At 35.6% G+C, this 19,280-nt stretch overlaps 2 protein-coding genes across 8 annotated transcripts in view; one reads left to right on the top strand and one right to left on the bottom strand.

Moving 5' to 3' along the window:
* The window catches only part of C14H8orf34 (chromosome 14 C8orf34 homolog), a 480,113-nt gene that overhangs the window by 342,726 nt on the left and 118,107 nt on the right, over positions 1-19,280 (bottom strand). For all 7 annotated transcript variants that reach the window (XM_037803247.1, XM_037803243.1, XM_037803245.1 and 4 more), the window contains exon 2: positions 3,556-3,703. In XM_037803247.1, coding sequence (XP_037659175.1) covers positions 3,556-3,697 — 142 coding nt within the window. In that variant the 5' untranslated portion in view covers positions 3,698-3,703. The remainder of the gene's footprint in view (positions 1-3,555; positions 3,704-19,280) is intronic.
* LOC119509504 (HIG1 domain family member 1A, mitochondrial-like) lies at positions 11,445-11,720 on the top strand. Its single transcript, XM_037803539.1, has one exon. It carries the CDS (start codon positions 11,445-11,447, stop codon positions 11,718-11,720), a length of 276 nt encoding a protein of 91 aa, XP_037659467.1.

Genomic DNA, 19,280 nt, shown 5'->3' with positions numbered 1-19,280 from the left:
ATGTTGTAACAGTGGATGGGTCTTAGAACACATGCTCTGTAGGGCTAAGGTGGAGCAGGGAAACTCATACACCATGCTCTACAGGGCATACTCAGATTCCTGTAATGAAGGAATAATCTAAAATACATGAAATATTCTGTATTTGGGCTCTTTATCACATAGAGTTAGAAATCTAGAACCTAAAAGATGCTAGGTCATTTTTAGTGTTTTACCTAAAGAGGAAGTTCTACTTTCATTTTATGAGAATAGGTAGTAAGTTATAGTTGCAAAAAAGGAACAACTTCTTTTTCACTATAATAAAACCATAATTTTAAATTTTAAAGCACATTTATTAAATCTCTTATTGAAACTGATTCTCAAAATATGATAAAAATGAGATTAAGAGAAGACAAATATTTCACGTTGGTTTTTATATCTAGACTGTAGCCCAGATCTTATGTCACAAGGTCTGTGATCCTTCCTCTGACGTCTTCTATTTTCCTAACTTTGTGCTTTCAGGATATTTAAGAATTAAAAAATATTACGCATTACCAGTTCTTCTCCACCAAAACTGATGTAAATTGAAGGGATTCTTTCCATCCTCCAATATTATCCCCAACAATGGAAAAACAATGAGCTTACATGTAAATATTGGGACTTAAATGCTTTATATTTTTTAATCTAGAAAATGGGTAAATCCAGAAGAAAAAACGTATACTGACAAAACACCATTAGTAAGCAAAAAAGAATTTTGAACTTTGAGACGTGGATACTGGAAAGGAGAAAAGAAAAAGAGAAATGAGGTGGCCTAAAGATCCTGGGAGGTAGACTTGTTCAGGCCCTAACAAAATGGCAAGAGATCATAGAAAGTAAAGTAGCAAATCTAAATCATACTGATGCAGAGTATAAGGAAGTCAGCAACGGTTCAAAAATCAAAGGTTGGAAGGGGGACTAGAGAGATAACCTCAGGCACATTCAAGTGGTCACAGAGCAGCCAAGTTACTGAAAACGGTAATTTGGAGTATGGAAGTGATGTGCACATGCATTCACACGTAATTTGGAGTATGGAGGTGATGTGCACATGCATTCACACCTGCATGCGTGTGCATACCCAAATGGCTTGGCTCTTGGAGAAAAAAAAAGATTGTAATGGCATTAATTCAACCTAGAACTAAAATATGGAATACTAGAAGTAAAAGTAACAAACCTAGAGAATGATCAAAACCTGCAAGAAAAGCTACAAAAAGAAACACTTGGACCTGACTGCTTAAATACTTGAATGCAATTAGAAATTAGCCAAGTAACATGAGGTTATACTGTGGTTTACTTTAAATATCTAGAGTTGGTATCCAAAAATACCTTCATATGGTATTCTTCACACTCTGGTTGTGATTATACAACTGATTTTGTGTTGCCTGTAAAGGGCAATTAATCTCAGATGGAAATGGCACAGGCAGATCAAGAAAGGTACTGAAAAGCAATTATCTCCTATTAAAACAAATCCAAGTCTAATATACTAGTCTAGGAAGAAAAAATCTCCCTGAAGAATGGTGTCCTGGTTTGAATGTATTATGTCCCCCAGAAAAAGCCATATCCTTTGATGCAATCTTGTGGGGCAGACATTTTGGTGCTGATTAGACTGGAATTCTTTGAGTGTTTCCATGGAGATGTGCCCCACCCAACTTTAGGTGATAACTCTGATGAAATCATTTCCATGGAGGCATGGCCCCACCCATTCAGGGCAGGCCTTGATCAGTGGAGCCATATAAATGAGCTGACGGGCAGAGGGACACTTTGAAGAAAGCACACGAGCTGCAGATGAGAGACATTTTTGAATATGGCCATTGGAAGCAGACTCTTGCTCTGCAGAAGTTAAGAGAGGACAAATACCCCAAGTGCAACTAAGAGTAACATTTTTGAGGAACTGCAGCCCAGAGAGGAATGTCCTGGGAGAAAGCCATTTTGAAACCAGAACTTTGGAGCAGATGCCAGCCACCTGCCTTCCCAGCTAACAGAGGTTTTCCAGACACCTTTGGCCATCCTCCAGTGAAGGTACCCAATTGCTGATGTGTTACCTTGGATAATTTATGGCCTTAAGACTGTAACTTTGCAACCAAATAAACCCCCTTTATAAAAGCTGATCCATTTCTGATGTTTTGCATTCTGGCAGCATTAGCAAACTAGAACAAATGGGTAGCTAGACCGTTCAGTACCAGTTTTTATCTTCTCTTTGGGAAATTGATAGTTCCTATGCTAGTTATTACTACCCTGCCTTCCCTTTATTGCCCAGAGCAAAACTTCGATAATGTAATAATTTAAATAAGATGTAACTAAAGAATAGGAAAAGAGACTTGAAAAGTAACAACTAATATTAATAGCCAATATGTATTGAGTACTTAATATCTGCCAAGCATTGTTCTAAGACTACTATGTGTATTAATTCATTCAATCCTCATCATAGGCACTCTGAGTTAGCTAATATTATTATTCCTATTTTACAGAGGAAGAAATGGAAACATACAAATGTCAAATAAATTACATAACATTGCATAGCAAGTACATGATAAAGCTGCTACATGAAGACAGGAAGATTGGCTCTGGAGCCTTCAATTTTCACTACTATTCTATTGTCTCTCTAGACACTCAGATTTCTAAAATACTCTTATTTGATGGGCTCACAGATACTCATCTAGCCTGCCTTCACATGTGGATGCCATCTTGGCACCTAAAGAGCAGAGCCAATGCCTATATCCCCATCCTACTTAGAATCTAAACCCAAGAAAGTGAAACCCAGAAGAACCACGAGTTCTCTCCTTTGTACGATGTAAATTCATAGTGTAGTGTCCTGTATGATGCACATAACTTTTGTATGGATAACTGACAACAGAGAAGCCTATATTCTTCAGGGAATAACCCACCCTACCATCCCCTACCCACTCTTGTATGGCCTTACTACATGGCTCCAGTGTATAGAAGAAAATGAGTTGTTAGACACACATTTTATGAGCAAAGATCCAAGTTAAGCCTATTCTATTATTTCACTATTGTTTAGTGGGGAGGGGAGGCCTTGCAGACTTGGCAAGCTTGGTTCCCAGTGTCCAAGAGTAAATGAATTTTCCCAAAATGGAACTAAAAACGCAGGATAAAATTGGGGCTGAGGGAAACAGAATAGTCATCAGTTTGGGTCCAAGAAAGGTAACTTTGAAAAAATATATTGTTTACGTTTCTACACAGAGGAACTAGAAGCACATAATTCAAATTCTTCATAAAAAGAAAAGAAGTGAAGTTTGGAACAATCAGTTTAAATTCATTGAATTTTTTTCATGCATATCTGCATCTTATTTTATCAAAATGGAATACACATTTTCTAGTATTTTGTATGATAATGCATAATAATATATTCAAATTCAAGAATATTTTATGATAAATTTTAGTATATGGGCCAAGTCACGGATGAATACATGAAAACCCTAGATACTTATCCATTTAGATTTATCTTATTATAATCAGAAATGCTTTTGTAGCTTTTTATATTTAACTTATCAAAAATCTCTCCAAAATATTTTTTTCATTTACCTGATGTTTCACTTTCTGCCCAAAGAGCTGCAGATCCAGACAGAGTTCTTTGAAGATGTCCACGGCTTCCTTGTTTAGACTGAAGATGGTCAATGAGAAATGGGATTGGCTGGTCAGGAGTCTCAGTTATTAATTTGGTCATTAATTCCTGAAGGCAGAAGGAAGAACAATTTACATCTAGTAATAGTAGCAGCAATACTAGCTAGCACTTACATAGCACTTACTATTACTTACACCTCTAACTACTTTATATACATCAACTAATCTAACTATCACAACAATCTTTCAGGGCAGGTACAAGTCACTATCCTCACATAGAGGAAACTGAGGTACAGAGAAATTAAGTATACTAAGTTACACAGCTAATATGTGGAAAAATCAGGATATATTTATTTTTATTATTATACTTAGTGCAAAGCATACTAGAAATTTAATCTAAATTCTTTTTTAAGATTATATTCTAAGATATTTTAAGCTTCCCATTTCTGTTTTGAAAGACGGTATTATAACCTTAACTTTTACTAAACCTCATCGTGTTCTTAATATACCAGTATCATTTTTTTCTTTCTTGATTCTATATAAATGTCCCAACTAAAGAAAAATTGGAGGGATAAAAGAAACAAGTAACAGACTCACAGAAACTAGAAAGTGTTTTAAACTGTTCTCTAAACCATACAGAATTTCATTTTACAAAAGCCCTGATAGATATTCATCTTTTAAAAAAAAAAAACAACTTAAGGAATGGAGAGTTCTCTACTTGCCAAAGCAGGCTGTTTCACTTTGGAACAATCTAATGATACCGTCAATTAGGCAGAAATCTGCCTAAGGGTAATATCTATACATTGGTTTTTCCAGTCAGGAACAGCAAAGAGCAATCTCCCATTTGTGGTCAATTAGAATCCCCAGATTCTGGGCATATGAACAGCTGTCATACCAGGTGTATACCATTTTGTGCTGTGTAATTGGGTTTATGAACCTCTATGCAACATTTTACATTCATATCAATCACATTTCATCTTTTTGGGTTTAGCCCAGAATTCTATTCTGTCAGTGTCATTTTAGGTTCAGATTCTGTGAGAGGCAGTTCTAATGAGTAGGCCATAAAACTCAGATACAGAAGTTCTAACATAGGGTTACTGGAAATTCTCTAATCCACAGTATTTTTGTCATTGTTATTGGTCTATTTCCTCTGCTCTGGACACTCTTCTCTCAGATGCTCAGATGGCTGGCTTTTTGTCATCATTCCATCTCTAAGCTTACTAAGCTCTCTATTCAGTCTTCATTAGACTTTATCACTTCATTATTTTATTTTCTTCATAACATTAGCACTCTCCAAAATCATCTTGTTTAATTTGCTTACCTCTTTGTTGTCTGACTCTCCTCCTCCCCTACTAGGGCACTAGAGGAAGGACCTGCCTGGTTTAGTCTCAACTATCTCCCCAGGGCCTAGAACTCTACCCAGCTCATAGCTCATGTTGAATAAATATCTGTTGAATGAATGAATGAATGCTTGATTTATTGACTATAGGAAGACAAAAGTAACGAAAGTCCCTTATTGTACCAACAAATAACAATTAAATCAGTCAAGGGTTTCTCAGCCCAGCAAAATATAATCTTTCCTTCTATCCAAGAAACTGCTGTCATCAAGTCTCAGGGATATTTTTGACATTTATACAGTCTAGCAATACCCAAATTTATCTGAGTAGAGGCTAAATGGATTTTGTAGAAGACAAGATCCCAAGTTGATCACACAGACATGAGGAAATAATTCACAGTATCTCAAAAATGTGCAAATTGTGTCTAAAAAACACAAAGGATTTCTACTATACATACATTGTGTATAGAAGGTATACATAGCACAAATGTAATAATTTTTATATTTGTAAAACAGATCAGAAATCAACCAGCTGGCACAGGTTCTTTATTTCTCCTATTTAAAATCTCTATTATTATAGTTATAACTAAAGAGTCCATTTTTTTATCATTGTAATGGCAATTGTAAAGCAATGCAGGGTTCAATTAAACCCTAATTATGTATGAATGGAAGGCAGTTTAAAGCATTTGAGATTTTGCTTCTGTAGAAGAGATGTATTATATTCTATTTGAACTCCTTGTACATTACAAAGGTTACCAGAAATTGGAAAGAAAAATAAATAGAAGGACCATCTAGATTACTCTTGTACAGAAGGCCTGGGCACTCAGATAAAGAAAAATTAGGTCAGATAACAGAGCTTTAAAGCCACAGCAATTTCTATCATGAAACCTCAGAAGACCTCATGTGCTCATTTTTTTAAAACCTTTAAAATTAGATGGGAAGTTTCTGAGCATATATACATATTTTAAATAAACTGACGTGTTCCTGTATTTTCTTCTGAAGATGGATCATACAATTAAAAAAAAAACACCCAAATTTATCTGATACAATCAATCTAGTTAACTAGTTTTTAATGATACAATCAATCTAGTTAAGTAGTTTTGAAAGCCCCTATACTCCATTAATGAATAAATGAGATTGAAGACACAGGCCTTCAGTCATTAGTGAAATGATAATAGTACATGTTTGCAATAGGGTATGTCGAGTATCATGGTTTGGCAAGACTCTAGTTTTAGATTATTATATTATTAAGAGGAATTATCCTGCCCCTTACTTAATCCATGTATCTAATGACATTAGTATTTGAACAATTTTGATTATTTGAATTTGAGAGAAGCCCTTTTTCCAAGCACAAAAATCTGAATCCTTATGTTTGCACAGAGATGTTCCAGGCAATAAAAGTACTGATTTACTTCCACCATTAGGATTTAGACACATTGAGGCAGAACTGATGGGCTGGTAGATTTGAGGAAGACAGACAGACATCAAGCAGCTGGAACAAGTTGGAGACAGAAACCAAATGCAGAAAGTTTCACAGGAATCATTTCCCATAAGCACAAAAAGAGTCTCGAGCAGCAGGCCAGGCTCAAATACAGAACCAGACGACCATCAGGAAACAGTGCTTCCAGGGAGAGAAAGGAAGCGATCTACTCTTCTTACCAATAGCACAAAAGTTGTGATATAAAATTCCATGGAAGATTTTGGCTATCAACGCATATGAAATGAAAGACCAATGGAAGACATAGTTTCAACAAAACACTTGTGGAAATTTGAAACTTAGGACTTAGGGACAGATAAAATGCAGGTTTTAATTTTAGTGTGACCTTGTCTGCACTCACAAGCTAAACTTGGGGCTTCATGCTGCAGTCAAAATGTATAGCAGCTGTTACCAAAAGAAAATTTTATTCATACTTTCTACTATCAACAGTATTATTAAAATGCAATAAAATATACAAGGAAAAGGTAGTGGCTAGACACCCAGGCCATGAAATCAGCTGGATGCTGTTTAGAATCATTCATCTTCTACTCACTAACTGTGTGACTTTGGGCAAGGTGCTTTAGTTACTTTCACACTGAAGACTTGATCTACAAAATGTGAATGATAATAGTACTAAGTCATAGGGTTGTCAGGGGAATTAAGTAAGATAATGATTGCAAAGCATCCACAAAGTTCTTGGGTTGTATGTAGCCTACTGTGATGGACTGTCTAACACTTCACTCAAAGACTGGGAACTATGTTTCCCACAATCTCCTTCTTTACATGCTCTGGGTCAGAATTTTCCAATGTGAAGAATTTGCTGGAAACTTGGAAGGGAGAAGAGAAGCAAAAGTTATTCTCTGGAGTTGACTGAAGGCAGATGCGAAGGCAGATGAAAGATTCACAGCAGATTCCCAGAAGTCTGAAACCTCCACTGCACATTGGTATAGCTGTGGGAGCTCTACAAGGTTCTGGAAAATAACAGCAGTTTCCAGGCCAGTGTTTGGCAACCACCTACTTCTGTGCTTCAGGCTGAGATCTTCAGAGTCAATCCCTTTGACCTTGGTGACAGATCCCCTGACCTTCAGGGGCAGCTTCCCTGACCTCTGTTCCTCAAACTTTCAACTCTCCATCATATAAGCCACTTTGTTTAAGTAAACACATGTTCCAAATACAAAGTGGCTTCTGTTTTCCTAACCGAGCTCTAAATGACAAACTCAAAATAAGTGTTAGATAATAATGTGCTATTACTACTACTACTATTGCCATTTTATCAACATTCATTTGTGATGCTGTATATGCACAATTGCATCTTCTAATGACTATATATTTTTCTGATTATAAAACTACTAGATGTTCTCTTAATATAATTTATTACCCATTACAATCTTTAACTTCATGAATATACTATATATTGAGACAGCCTCTTATACTGATATTGGTTTCCTTTTTTTAATTATAATTTTGTTACTGGCATTAATTCAAATATGTTTATTTTAAAATTATGTTTACAACGATAAATCCTTTTTAAATATTTTGAAAAATAATTTACAGAGCATAAATCATTAAGTAATTACTGAATACAACATGTAAAACCTTTATTTGTATTTATTCAACACGTAAAACCTACTGGATTTCAGGACTATTATAATCAATAACAGACAAACATACTAGAGGAAAATGGCATGATTAATGAGCTGGAGGATAAATACTAACTAAAAAGTAATGATGATCATCTCACGATATTTTTAAATTATAATATACACTAGGTAATAGCAAAACCATGAGTGAGTTGGTAACTTACCATAGGGTCACTTATGATTAAAACTGGAATAAGTAATCAGGCAACAATAAAAATTGTTATTTTCATAAAAGCTCCATTTCATTTGATGAAAGCTACAGCTTGGTTAAAACAAACAAACAAACAAAAAAGATTATGGGTAGACATAAACACCAAATTTTAAATAATAAACCTGGGTGTTTACCATCCATGGACTGACCTCTAGGGTTTTGCTGACTCCAGATTAACCCTTGCGCTGGTGACCACAGCATACATACAGCATGGCATTGTGCCCAAAAATGTGTGACTTGGGCACAGGCTGTTTTATGCCTCCTTTCCCTAAGAAGTAAGAAGCACCTGTACCTTTTCTGTCCTCAGGAAAAAGTCCACCAGAAAATGGAACTAAAACCATTTCTAAAATCTCAGGAATTTCTCATTATATGTTTTCTTTTTTTTTTTTTTTTTGATATATCAATAAATATGCAGGGCACTATACTATGTTAATAATGAAGGTGATATCAATAGGTTATTTCATTTTATTCAACACCCATTATTATCTTAAATATTAATTATATATGGTATATTACCATCTGTAGAATGTTATTTTAGTTCCAACCTGGCATTAACATCTGATGACTGAATTAATGCATTCCAGATGTTTCAATTTTCTGTTTTGAATTAGGTCTCAATAGTAGCACATCTTATAAAATTTTGCATTTAAGTTCATAACCTTCTCAACCACTCTCTCCCATCCAAATGTATTTTAAAATTGGCAAGTGATGAGCTTGGATTACACACTAATAAATGAAAGATCAACTGAAATTCAGTTGTCTCCAAAGATACCTGTTTTTCAGAAACAGCACTATTTTAAAGTGAAGTGCCCATTGCCAACGGATGGAATCCTACTTGATTTCCATCTGCACCCGCACCCACACTTGCCTTTCCCTCATGTGGTTTTCTGAATGGAAGGAGAATGGGGAGGATATTATTTTCTGCCTCAGGACACCTGTGAAATACGATCTCAATCTTGGCTTTGGCAAGAAATAGGTTCTAATGCAGCTTAATAGGTTCACATGCACAAGCGAGATGGAAATCTGCTTGATGTTTTTCTACCAGGCTCTTCGCACCACACATAGCATTCATCCTGGTTGTTCAACCTCCCTCCACCTGAGGACCATGCCCAGGCCTGACCTAAACCCTTCCTACCCTCATTCCCAACCAAACCTGAGATTTCATTGGAAGGCAGAACTCAACAGGAAAGAAAGCATGTAAATAGTAATGATTTAAACATATCCATCATTTATGGAGTTCCACATACACAAGTGTCAAATATCTTGCATATATTTAATCATTCACTGTACATTAGAGAACTACATACAAAATGCACAAACCACCTGATGTATATGCACTGTTATGTAAGTGCTTGCTAACTTCTTGCTTGTTTCAGGTCACCTGCCCTCACTGACATCCTCACCAATTCAGTCATAGTCATACACTCACCCACAACCATTCAGACATAGAGGATAACTAAAATTTTCACCTGTTTTGAAATGTCCTTGGCTCTTCTTAAATAAGATTTACTATGAAAATTGCTTTTATGATACTCATTTGTAATAAAAAGAAAAGATACCTAATTACCCTTGTTGAATACTGTAGAATATAATCCAGAGACAAAGAGGGAAAATAAGTTAAAAAATAAAATAAGTTGAATAGTGAAGATCAAGAATGAAAGTACCTCAATTAAAAATCCATCATTCTAAATTCTAAACCTGAATCATAGACCTGAATTCTCTCTGCTTTTAATAATATAGTCAGCTAATAAATCTAACCAGCAGAACTATCTAATGAAAGCAAGTAATTTAATATCTTTTCTAATACCTATTAATCATTTCTCTAATAAAAAAATATCTTCTCTGGTTAAATTACTGAATTTTTGGTATGCAATATAAGACACTGTTCATATAAAAGCACAAGCTTATAACTAAATTTCCAGGTAAACATTAAGGTCACCAGTGATAAATATTAGCATACCATACAGCAATACTTACTTTCTGTTAGTAAACTATACTGTTCAATAAAATGGTCTATCAAAGCAGCTTATGTGGTGTTAGGTATGATGCCATAGTCTTGAAAATATCTCTGTAAGAGTGCCACGTTGGTGACTACTGATGGGAATAATGCAGTACTTCAAAACTTGAAGAGATTAATTACATCAATATATGATGGAAATAACAAACATAAGTAGAAGTCACCATAAGAAGCAGAATGCCTCTCAGTTGAGTAAGAATTCCTTTATTTTAGCCTTTTATCTTTTAAAAAGAATGTATAACTTTTGGAATTAAGGAAAGAATGTACACGTGTATGTCTGTCTCTATGGCAAGTATAGCTTCAATTTGGTGATGGATATATTGGAGTATCCTAGGTGGACACTACTATTTAGTAAGTCTTCTAAAGTATAAATGTGTTCTAAGTACACTAAAAGAACTATTAAAGAGTGTAGATTTGGGTGCTTGACTGACCTGGATTTATATCCTGTCTCCATCAGTCACTGACCCTATAAATTTAAGGTAGTTACTTAACTCACTTAAGTGATACTCATTTCGTATCCTTAAAATGGGTAAAACAATATCTAACTATAGGTTTGTTTTCAGGAGTAGATAAAATGTATATAATACAACAAATGGAGTATATTTTATAATAATGATTTCTCATGTAGATTCTTGTAAGAAAAGAATGTGCAGGTCAGAGGGCTTGCCTATTTGGTGCCTCTAGAAGTTACATTTCTCAAGGTAAGTGAACAAATTGTCAGGGTGGATTAGAAGTCATTCTACCAAGAGAATATTCAGCTTCAGGCAACTGCATGAACAAATTTCTAAGGCCGCAAAGCTGGTAATAGGTGATTTTTTTTCCCATCGTTAACAAGGTAAAAACATCACATAAAGGCTTGCAAAAGTAAAGAAACACTGTAACTATTTGGCCAATAAGTCAAAAATGCATTTATTCAAGTGTTTCGTCTAATTATAAAATGTTGGTATGTTGATTAATGTCTCATTTTTAATAAATAATAAATTTTCATGGTTCAAAATTAAGTTTAAATTACCATTATTCCCTTCCTCCATTAGTCTCTTTGGGAAACCAGTTTCATTCACTTTGTGTGATCCTCCCAGGATCACATTAGTTTATTGTGAAATAAAACACATTGAGGCCAGTGGAAGCTCAAGACGTGTTGTTGGTGGTGGAAGATTCTTCAACCAGTCATGTCAACCAATACAGATGTTTCTCTATATGATGAAGATCAGGGATCTAAACTTATCCAAAAAGCTAAAGAGGCACCATTTGTCCTGATTGGGATGGCAGGTTTTGCAGCAATTGTTGCATATGGATTATACAAACTGAAGAGCAGGGGAAATACTAAAATGTCCATTCACCTAATTCACATGCATGTGGCAGCCCAAGGCTTTGTTGTGGGAGCAATGACTCTTGGTATGGGCTATTCCTTGTATCAGGAATACTGGGCAAAACCTAAACTTTAGAAGAAGAGGTGCTGTCATGCTATCTTGGTGTTGATGGTATTTGTTTTATTTAAACACCTCAAATTAAGGTTACACATACATGCTGAAAATAAAACATTTGAGTAGGTTCAGATAGCAACATGGTATTTTGAATACTGGCTTCCTTTCTTTCAGGCTTGATTTGCCTGGTGACCAAATTATTGGTGACAAGTTCACTAACTAGGTCATTCAGGGAAGTCAAGTTAGCACAAAAGAAACATGTTATCCAAATTCTCTTGATAATGGTAAAATGTCCACATTCTTAAACTCACATGATGAAATTAGTTCTAAAAAGGAGAGCAGGCCAACCCTGAAGTACTTCATGTTGCTGCAGAATATCACATTGTCTGGTTGTTATGTGCTATTTACCCCAATTAATTTTTTTCTGCCCACCTTCTAAACTTGTCTAGTGTTTTGGTTTCTAGGGCTGGTTTAGTCTCAAAGAACTCAGAAAACTGCATGGACTATAACATTGTAATGCCTCCCACAACTGAAAATGTGTGTGTGTGTGTATGTGTTTAAGCTAAACCTAAAAACCTGGTAACAGAGCTGCTTACAAGTAGTATTTGTTGTAGAATCATATTTATAAATAAACATGAGGATATCTTAATTATGGATTCTAGTTTAGTTCTGTAAGATTCAAAAATGTTAAACAAAATATATTACTGGTGTTTTGTATTTACGAGCAAGTTGGCTTGGCCAGGCATTATACACAAACGTGACATACTATAGAATGCTTTGTTGCACTTGTGAAATTCTCTTGTCTGACTTTACATTCCCTGGTGATAACATGGTAAGCGTATTGTTATTAAAGTGAGTAAACCCAAAAAAAGCAAAAACAAAAACAAAAAAAACACATTGAGAAGTGTGTGTGTGTGTGTGTGTGTGTATACACATTATATGGTATGTTTTACTACATATATAAATGCACAGCATAGTGGATTAGTATAAAGCTAACACAAGTGTAACTGCCACCCACACAGGTACAAATATAGAAATTGCTAACACTCTCAATATACTCTTCCCCATTCACAATGGCCTTTTTAGTCTCATAAAATTAACCACTTTCCAGAATATTGTTTCATAATTATCACCCTTTTGCTTTTCTTTGACATTTACTACCTGTAACCGAGAATCAGCATTTAACAAATGATTATGATTACTGAATCGTTATATAGATATTTCTTTACTTTCTAGTATATTAGAATAGCCAGAAGGAAATACCTGAAATTTCTGAACTATATTCCAGCTGCCTTGATCTCTAATAATGACCATATAACTATATGATTACCTTGTGATTGTAAAAACCTGTGACTGACCCTCATTTATAACCCCTTATCCTGTTTTTTCAACTTCAGAGTTTTAGGATCACTAAAGATGACCTCTAAGGTTTATTAATGAAGGGCTTTGAGTCAACCCAGAACTAACCCATTCCAAGTCCAAAACGATCTTTCTAGACAAGAGCTAGATCTAAGCAAAATCAGCCTGCCTCTCATGCACAGCAGCTTAAACGTTAACCTAAAAGTGACCTACACCTCATCATAATACTAAAAATCAGCCCATCATCATATTAAGGCTGCCATTTTCTTACATACGTTCTGTGACTAAGCATGTAATCAATCAGCACATGCTCAGTAATTAGATCATCTCTAACCTCATCATCTGGAGTCATTGTGCTCATTATCTTAAAACCTGCCCATCTTTTGATACTTTAAAACTATCAAAGTTACTGTAGTTTGGAGAGACAGATTTTTAGGCTGATAGACCATTTATCTCCTGCTTCGCACTTAACAATAAACTTTCTCTCTTTGAAATCCCAGTGTCTCAGGAATTGGTCATTTGAGCACATCATGCAGAGAACCCCCCACTTTTGATCAGTATCACATCTAACTAAGCCCACTAAACACCAACATTCAGCTTTGCCTGCTGTGGAAGTTTATACAGACTCATGCAGCAGCTATTACTTAAGTCTCGCTTCTTTTGCTCATCCTTATATTTGTGAGATTCATACGTTATTGAATATGTGGTTCCATTCATTTTCACTGTTATAGTTTAGTTTTCCACTGTATGAATGCACCAGGGTTCATTCATCTCCCCTTCTGTTAATGGCATTTGGATCATTTCCCATATTTTGGCAGTTCCAAACAGCACTGCTCTGAACTATCTTGCATGTGTCTCTCGGTACATATATGCACATATTTCTGTTGGATGTATCCCGACAGGAGGATTTCTGGGTAATAATGTTTCTCTTCAACTTTGTTAGATAATTCCAAATAGCTTTATAATGTGGTAGAAAGCATTTATTCTCCACACAGCATTCCCATTGCTCTCGCCAATATAAGGTAATTTTAACTTTTCATTTTAGTTATTCTGTTGGGTGTGTAAAATAATCCCTTTGTGATTTTACTTTGCATGCCCATGATTACCAATGACATTCAGCACCTTTTCAATATGTTCAATAGCCCTTTGGATATCCTCTGTTTTGAAACACTTGTTTAAATTTCTTTGCCATTTTTCTTATGGAATATCTTTCTTTTTCTTAATGATTTGTAACTTTCTGTGTATTTTGGGTATAAGAATTTCTCTGATTGTGTGTTGACTTTTCATTCACTTAGTAATTTCTTTGATGAACGAAACTTCTTTATTTTAATGAAGTCAAAGTTATCAATCCTTTATTTTATACTTGGTGTTTTTATGTCCTGTTTTAAAAATCCCTACCCCAAAACCATAAAGATATTATTCTATATTACCTTCTAAAGTTTTATTGTTTTGTACTTTGCACATTTAGGTCTTAAAAGACATTTAAAGCCAATTCTTATGTATGCTGTGAGGTAGGTGTTATTTTTCACTCCATATGAATATCCAATTCCTCTTTGTCCCATGATTTATTTAGAAGTATGTTGTTTTTTTCCAAGTGTTTGGAAATTTTCCTATTGTTTTTCTGTTACTGATAGCTAGTTTTGATTCCAATATGGCAAGAACATATTTTGTATAATTCCAATACTTTTACCTTTTTAAGGTTTGTTTTATAAGCCCGTATACGGTCTAAGTGGGAGAATGTTCCAATAACACTTAAAAAGATTGTGTATTCTATAAATTTCAATTTGACCTTGTTCTTTTTTCATAACAATGATGCTGAGATGTTCTGCTTTTTTCATTTGTTTCAAGAGAATTTGTAACTGGTTGCTGAAGCATTTTTATGATAGTTGCTTTAAAATCCTTGTCTGATAAGTTTAACATCTGATTTTTATTAGTATTGGCTTCAGTTGACTGTCTTTTCTCATTTAAATTGTGGTTTTTATTGTAATCTGGTTTTTTTAGTTAATATGTTAGGAGACTCTTAAGCCTATTTAAATCTTTTATTTCAGCAGGCAATCATCCTGGTTAGCTTTAGCATGTAGGCTCTGGTCTCCTATTGTGAGCTTTAGTTGCAAACACAACTTAGTTTTTGGAGCCCTTGCAATGCCCTTCTGGTCTGCTCCATTCTTCCAGTGTTACTGGAGCTTCTGCTCAATTCCTGCTGGTGCCACCAGCAGGGCCTAAGGTGCCTCTCTGGGATGAATGACATCATGGGATATCTTTTTTTTGGGGGGGGGGGGGCAGTGGTGGTGGAAAGCTTCTGGCCCTTGGTCTCCTTATGCCGCTAGGTGGAGGGCAGGAAAACAAGGCTTCTCTGCTGCCACCACTGCAGCTGAATGAGACTAACTACCTGCTGGTGCCCCAGGTAGGGAGCTGAGGTTGCATGGGCCTCAGCTTCATTGCTGTGAGCAGATGAGACCACCCACCAGGGCCATGGTTGTCTGAAATAGTCTAAGGTTTTGGTGTTACCATTGCTGATAGAGCAAACTACCCCTTGTTTTAGTGCAGTGATGGGGCTCTCCACTAGATTTCTATAGGGTTTTCCTGATCCTTCGGCCCAGAGAGAAGAATTTTCTTATTTTTGTTTTGTTTTGTTTTTTAATCTATATCTGTTGATGGTTCCAGGATACAGGCCTCTCTGATGCCAAGTCCGGGGTATGTGCGACATAAAAATATAATCCAGGGAATTTAGAATGTTGTTGTTCCTCCTAGCCAGTCCACTTTTCCAGCAGTCAGAATCCTTTTATCATTTGTCAGTTGAATAATATCCAAGGTATTCTGTTGTATTTAGAGAGGAGGAGCAGGGAAAGCAAATCTATATCATCTTTTTCTAAAACTTAAGTACAGTTTCTTTCAATTTGCAGTTTTACTATAAGATAGTTATATGTGGATTTTAAAAAATGCTTTACTTGTGGTTTAATAGGTTTTTTTAATCTACAGATTGATGTCTTTCACAAATTGGGAAAAACCTCAAATATTTTCTCCTCAATCATTCTGCTCCATTTTCTCTTTCTTCTACTTCTGGGGTGCCAATTAAACATGAATTAAACTTTGTCACTCTATCAACTCTGGATCTAATTCTCTATTCTGTTTTTTTCCTCCCCATGCATTTCTTTGTATATGCTTTATTCTGGATATGTTTTCCTATCTATCACTGAGATACCTAAATTTTTCTTCAACTGTGTCTAATCCTTCTGTTAAACCCATATTTTGAATTCTTAATTTCTGTTAATGTATTTTATATGGTTTTAGAATTTTTTACATAGTTCTCTGTTGAAATTATAATAGTCTTTTATCTCTTTGAACATAATAACATAATTATTTTAAATTCCATGTCTGATAATTCTAACATATCAAGGCTGTGTTGTCTATTGTTTCTGTTGGATCTCCTTGATGTTGTACTTGGTTATTTTTTATTGTGTGTCCAATGTTGCATTTCATAATGTGCTTGTTGGAATGATTTGAGGCCTATGATGATGTTACTTACTTCCAGAAATATTTTTTTGTTTGTTTGTTTTTGCCAGGTATCTGTGAGTACTAGCAATCCACAATCACTTTGAAGCAATTTCAAGAACCAAAATTTTTCTGAAACTCCAGATGACTCAAAGCTGAGGTACAGCCTTTGTGAAAGCTGGTGTACTATACTTTTAGTAGAAGAGTGAAGTTCTTCTGGATCCCATCCGAAAGTACAGGGGGCTTACTGGTACCCTCACTCCTGGCAGTCCCCAGTCTCCTCCTGCTGCCCCCTCTCCCTGTGAGGATGTCAAAACCCTACTCAGTCTCTTTAGTGGCCTCTTCAGAATGGGCCGATGTTCTCAGGACAAAAGTAGCCCTAAATGCAAGGCTTATTATCTTGTCATTCTCACTAACCTGTTAGCTTTTTGAAGCTCTCAAACAGATGTTCTATTTGACCAGCTATTCCAGTTTTCCTTAGTTGCATACCTGGTCCAAATTACCTAGTCTAACATTACTAAGAACTTTCAGCATAATTTATAAAAATGTGTTTGAGACTACTTACATGCCCTTATTCCCTCCTCTTACATAAAAGTAGCATTTTACACACCTCACTTTTTCACTTACTAACATATCCTTTATATTTTTTCGTATAAGTCCATGGAATGAAAATCAGCTTCATAAGACTCCACTGGGTGGTTGTATCAAAGTTTATTTAATCAATTTTATGGATGGAGACTGTTTCAGTTTGCTAAAGCTACCAGAATGCAATATACCAGTAATGAGTTGGCTTTTACAACAGGGATTTGTTAGTTTACAAATTTACAATTCTAAGGCCATGAAAATGTCCAAAATAAGCTATCAACAGTGTGATACCTTCTCCAAAGAAAGGCCACTGGCATCTGGGGTTCCTCTGCCAGACAGTAAGGCACATGGCTGGCATCTGCTGATCCTTCTCATGGGTTTCACTGCTTTCAGGTCCTGGCTTCAGTGGCTCTCTCAGCTCCTCTGGGGACTTTCTTCTAAGTGTTTCTGGGTGTTTGTCTCTCTTAGCACCTCCAGGGTCTTTCTCTACAAGCTCTATGGGTTTTTCTCTCTCAGTTCTCTTGACCTTTTCTGCCTTTTATCCTCTCATAAAAGACTCCAGTAAAGGATTAAGACCCACCTTGAACTGGGTGGGTCACATCTCAATCAAAACAACCTAATTAAAAGGTCCAGCCTACAATCGATCTACACCCACAAGAATGGATTAAAAGAATATGGCCTTTTCTGGGATACGTAACAGCTTCAAACCAGCACAGGTACTAAAGTTAAATTCAGTCTTCAGCTATTACAAACTGTGATATATAGAGCCCATTTTGTAAATGTGTTAATATATCTTTTGAATAAGTTTCCAGGATTGGGGTTGCAGAGACTTAAAATTAAACTTAAAATTTAATTAGAAATATTTTAATTAAGAAAAGGGCAGTTGGGATCTCCAGAAAGATCTCAGGAATTATTAGCGAAACTAAAAGTTTTAATATTTAATAGCAGTTGCTGAAAACTATGAGCCATTTGTACCAAAGGAGGAGATGCTCCGTCTGGTACCTAAATATTCCCTCCATCCTGTTTTTTTTTTTTCCTATTTTTAAGATATGCTAGAATGTCTGCTGTGGGGAAAGTAATGGTTTAATACTTAAAGAACACAAAATAAAAAAATATATATATATAATTGTTTTGAAAATTGGTGTTTATAAGTATAGCACACATCATAGGCATAATATGAATTTAAAATATTAACTTGTTCATTTATTCAATAAAAATTTAATTACCATGTATCATGTATCAGTCTCTGTTATAGGCACTTGTAATGCAGAAGTGAACAAAAATCCCTACTCTCAGGGAGTTTATATTCTAGTGTTGGGGAGAAAAAGACAATAAATCAAATAAATATGCAAATTATATAGCATATTAGAGTCTTTATGAGAATTGATTTACCATACTTCTCTCCATGAGTACTATGGAGAGAAATAAAGCCAGGAAGGAGGTCAGGTACAGCCAAGGTTGGGGTTGACAATTTTACACAAAATAATGTTTTCAATTTATTTAACTGGTGGTGGAGTCATTTAAAGATTATTTGCAGCCTACACATTGTTTTTTCAACTGTTCTGGTTTGCTAATGCTGTCGTTACACAAATTACCAGAAATGGATTGGCTTTTATAAAGGAGGTGTATTTGCCCACAAAGGTACAGTCTTAAGGCCATAAAAGTGTCCAAGCTAAGGCATCAACAACAGAAGAATGGCCAATGGCATCTGGAACACCTCTGTTGTCTGGGAAGTCACATGACTGGCATCTTCTTCCCTTGCTCCCAGGTTGTGTTTCAAAATGGCTTTCTCACAGGATGTTTCTCTCTAGGCATCTGTGAGTATTCTCTTAGTTTCTCCCAGGCAAACTCTGGAATACCAAAAGTCTACTTTCAATGTCTGCCTTCAAAATGTCTTTCTTGGCTGCAGCAGTGAGTTCCTTCTGTCTGAGCACTTACAGAGTTCCAGTGATTTAATTAAGACCCATGCTGAATGGGTGGGGCCAAACCTCCATGGAAATAATCTAAACAAAGGTATTACCCACAGTTGAGTTGGTCACATCTCCATGGAAATAAACTAATCCAAAGATTTCAACCTAATCCACACTAATACCCCTGCCCCCAAAAGGTTGCATTAAAGAACATGGCATTTTGGGGGACATAATA

The sequence above is a fragment of the Choloepus didactylus genome, chromosome 14 (genome assembly GCF_015220235.1).
Source record: "Choloepus didactylus isolate mChoDid1 chromosome 14, mChoDid1.pri, whole genome shotgun sequence".
Lineage (NCBI taxonomy): Eukaryota > Metazoa > Chordata > Mammalia > Pilosa > Megalonychidae > Choloepus > Choloepus didactylus.
The sequence above is the reverse complement of the archived record's forward strand: the minus strand, read 5'-3'. Positions and strand labels throughout refer to the sequence as shown.

Bases quoted from the DNA above. Each gene is read 5' to 3' on its own strand.
- LOC119509504 (XM_037803539.1), top strand. From the start codon at position 11,445: ATGTCAACCAATACAGATGTTTCTCTATATGATGAAGATCAGGGATCT.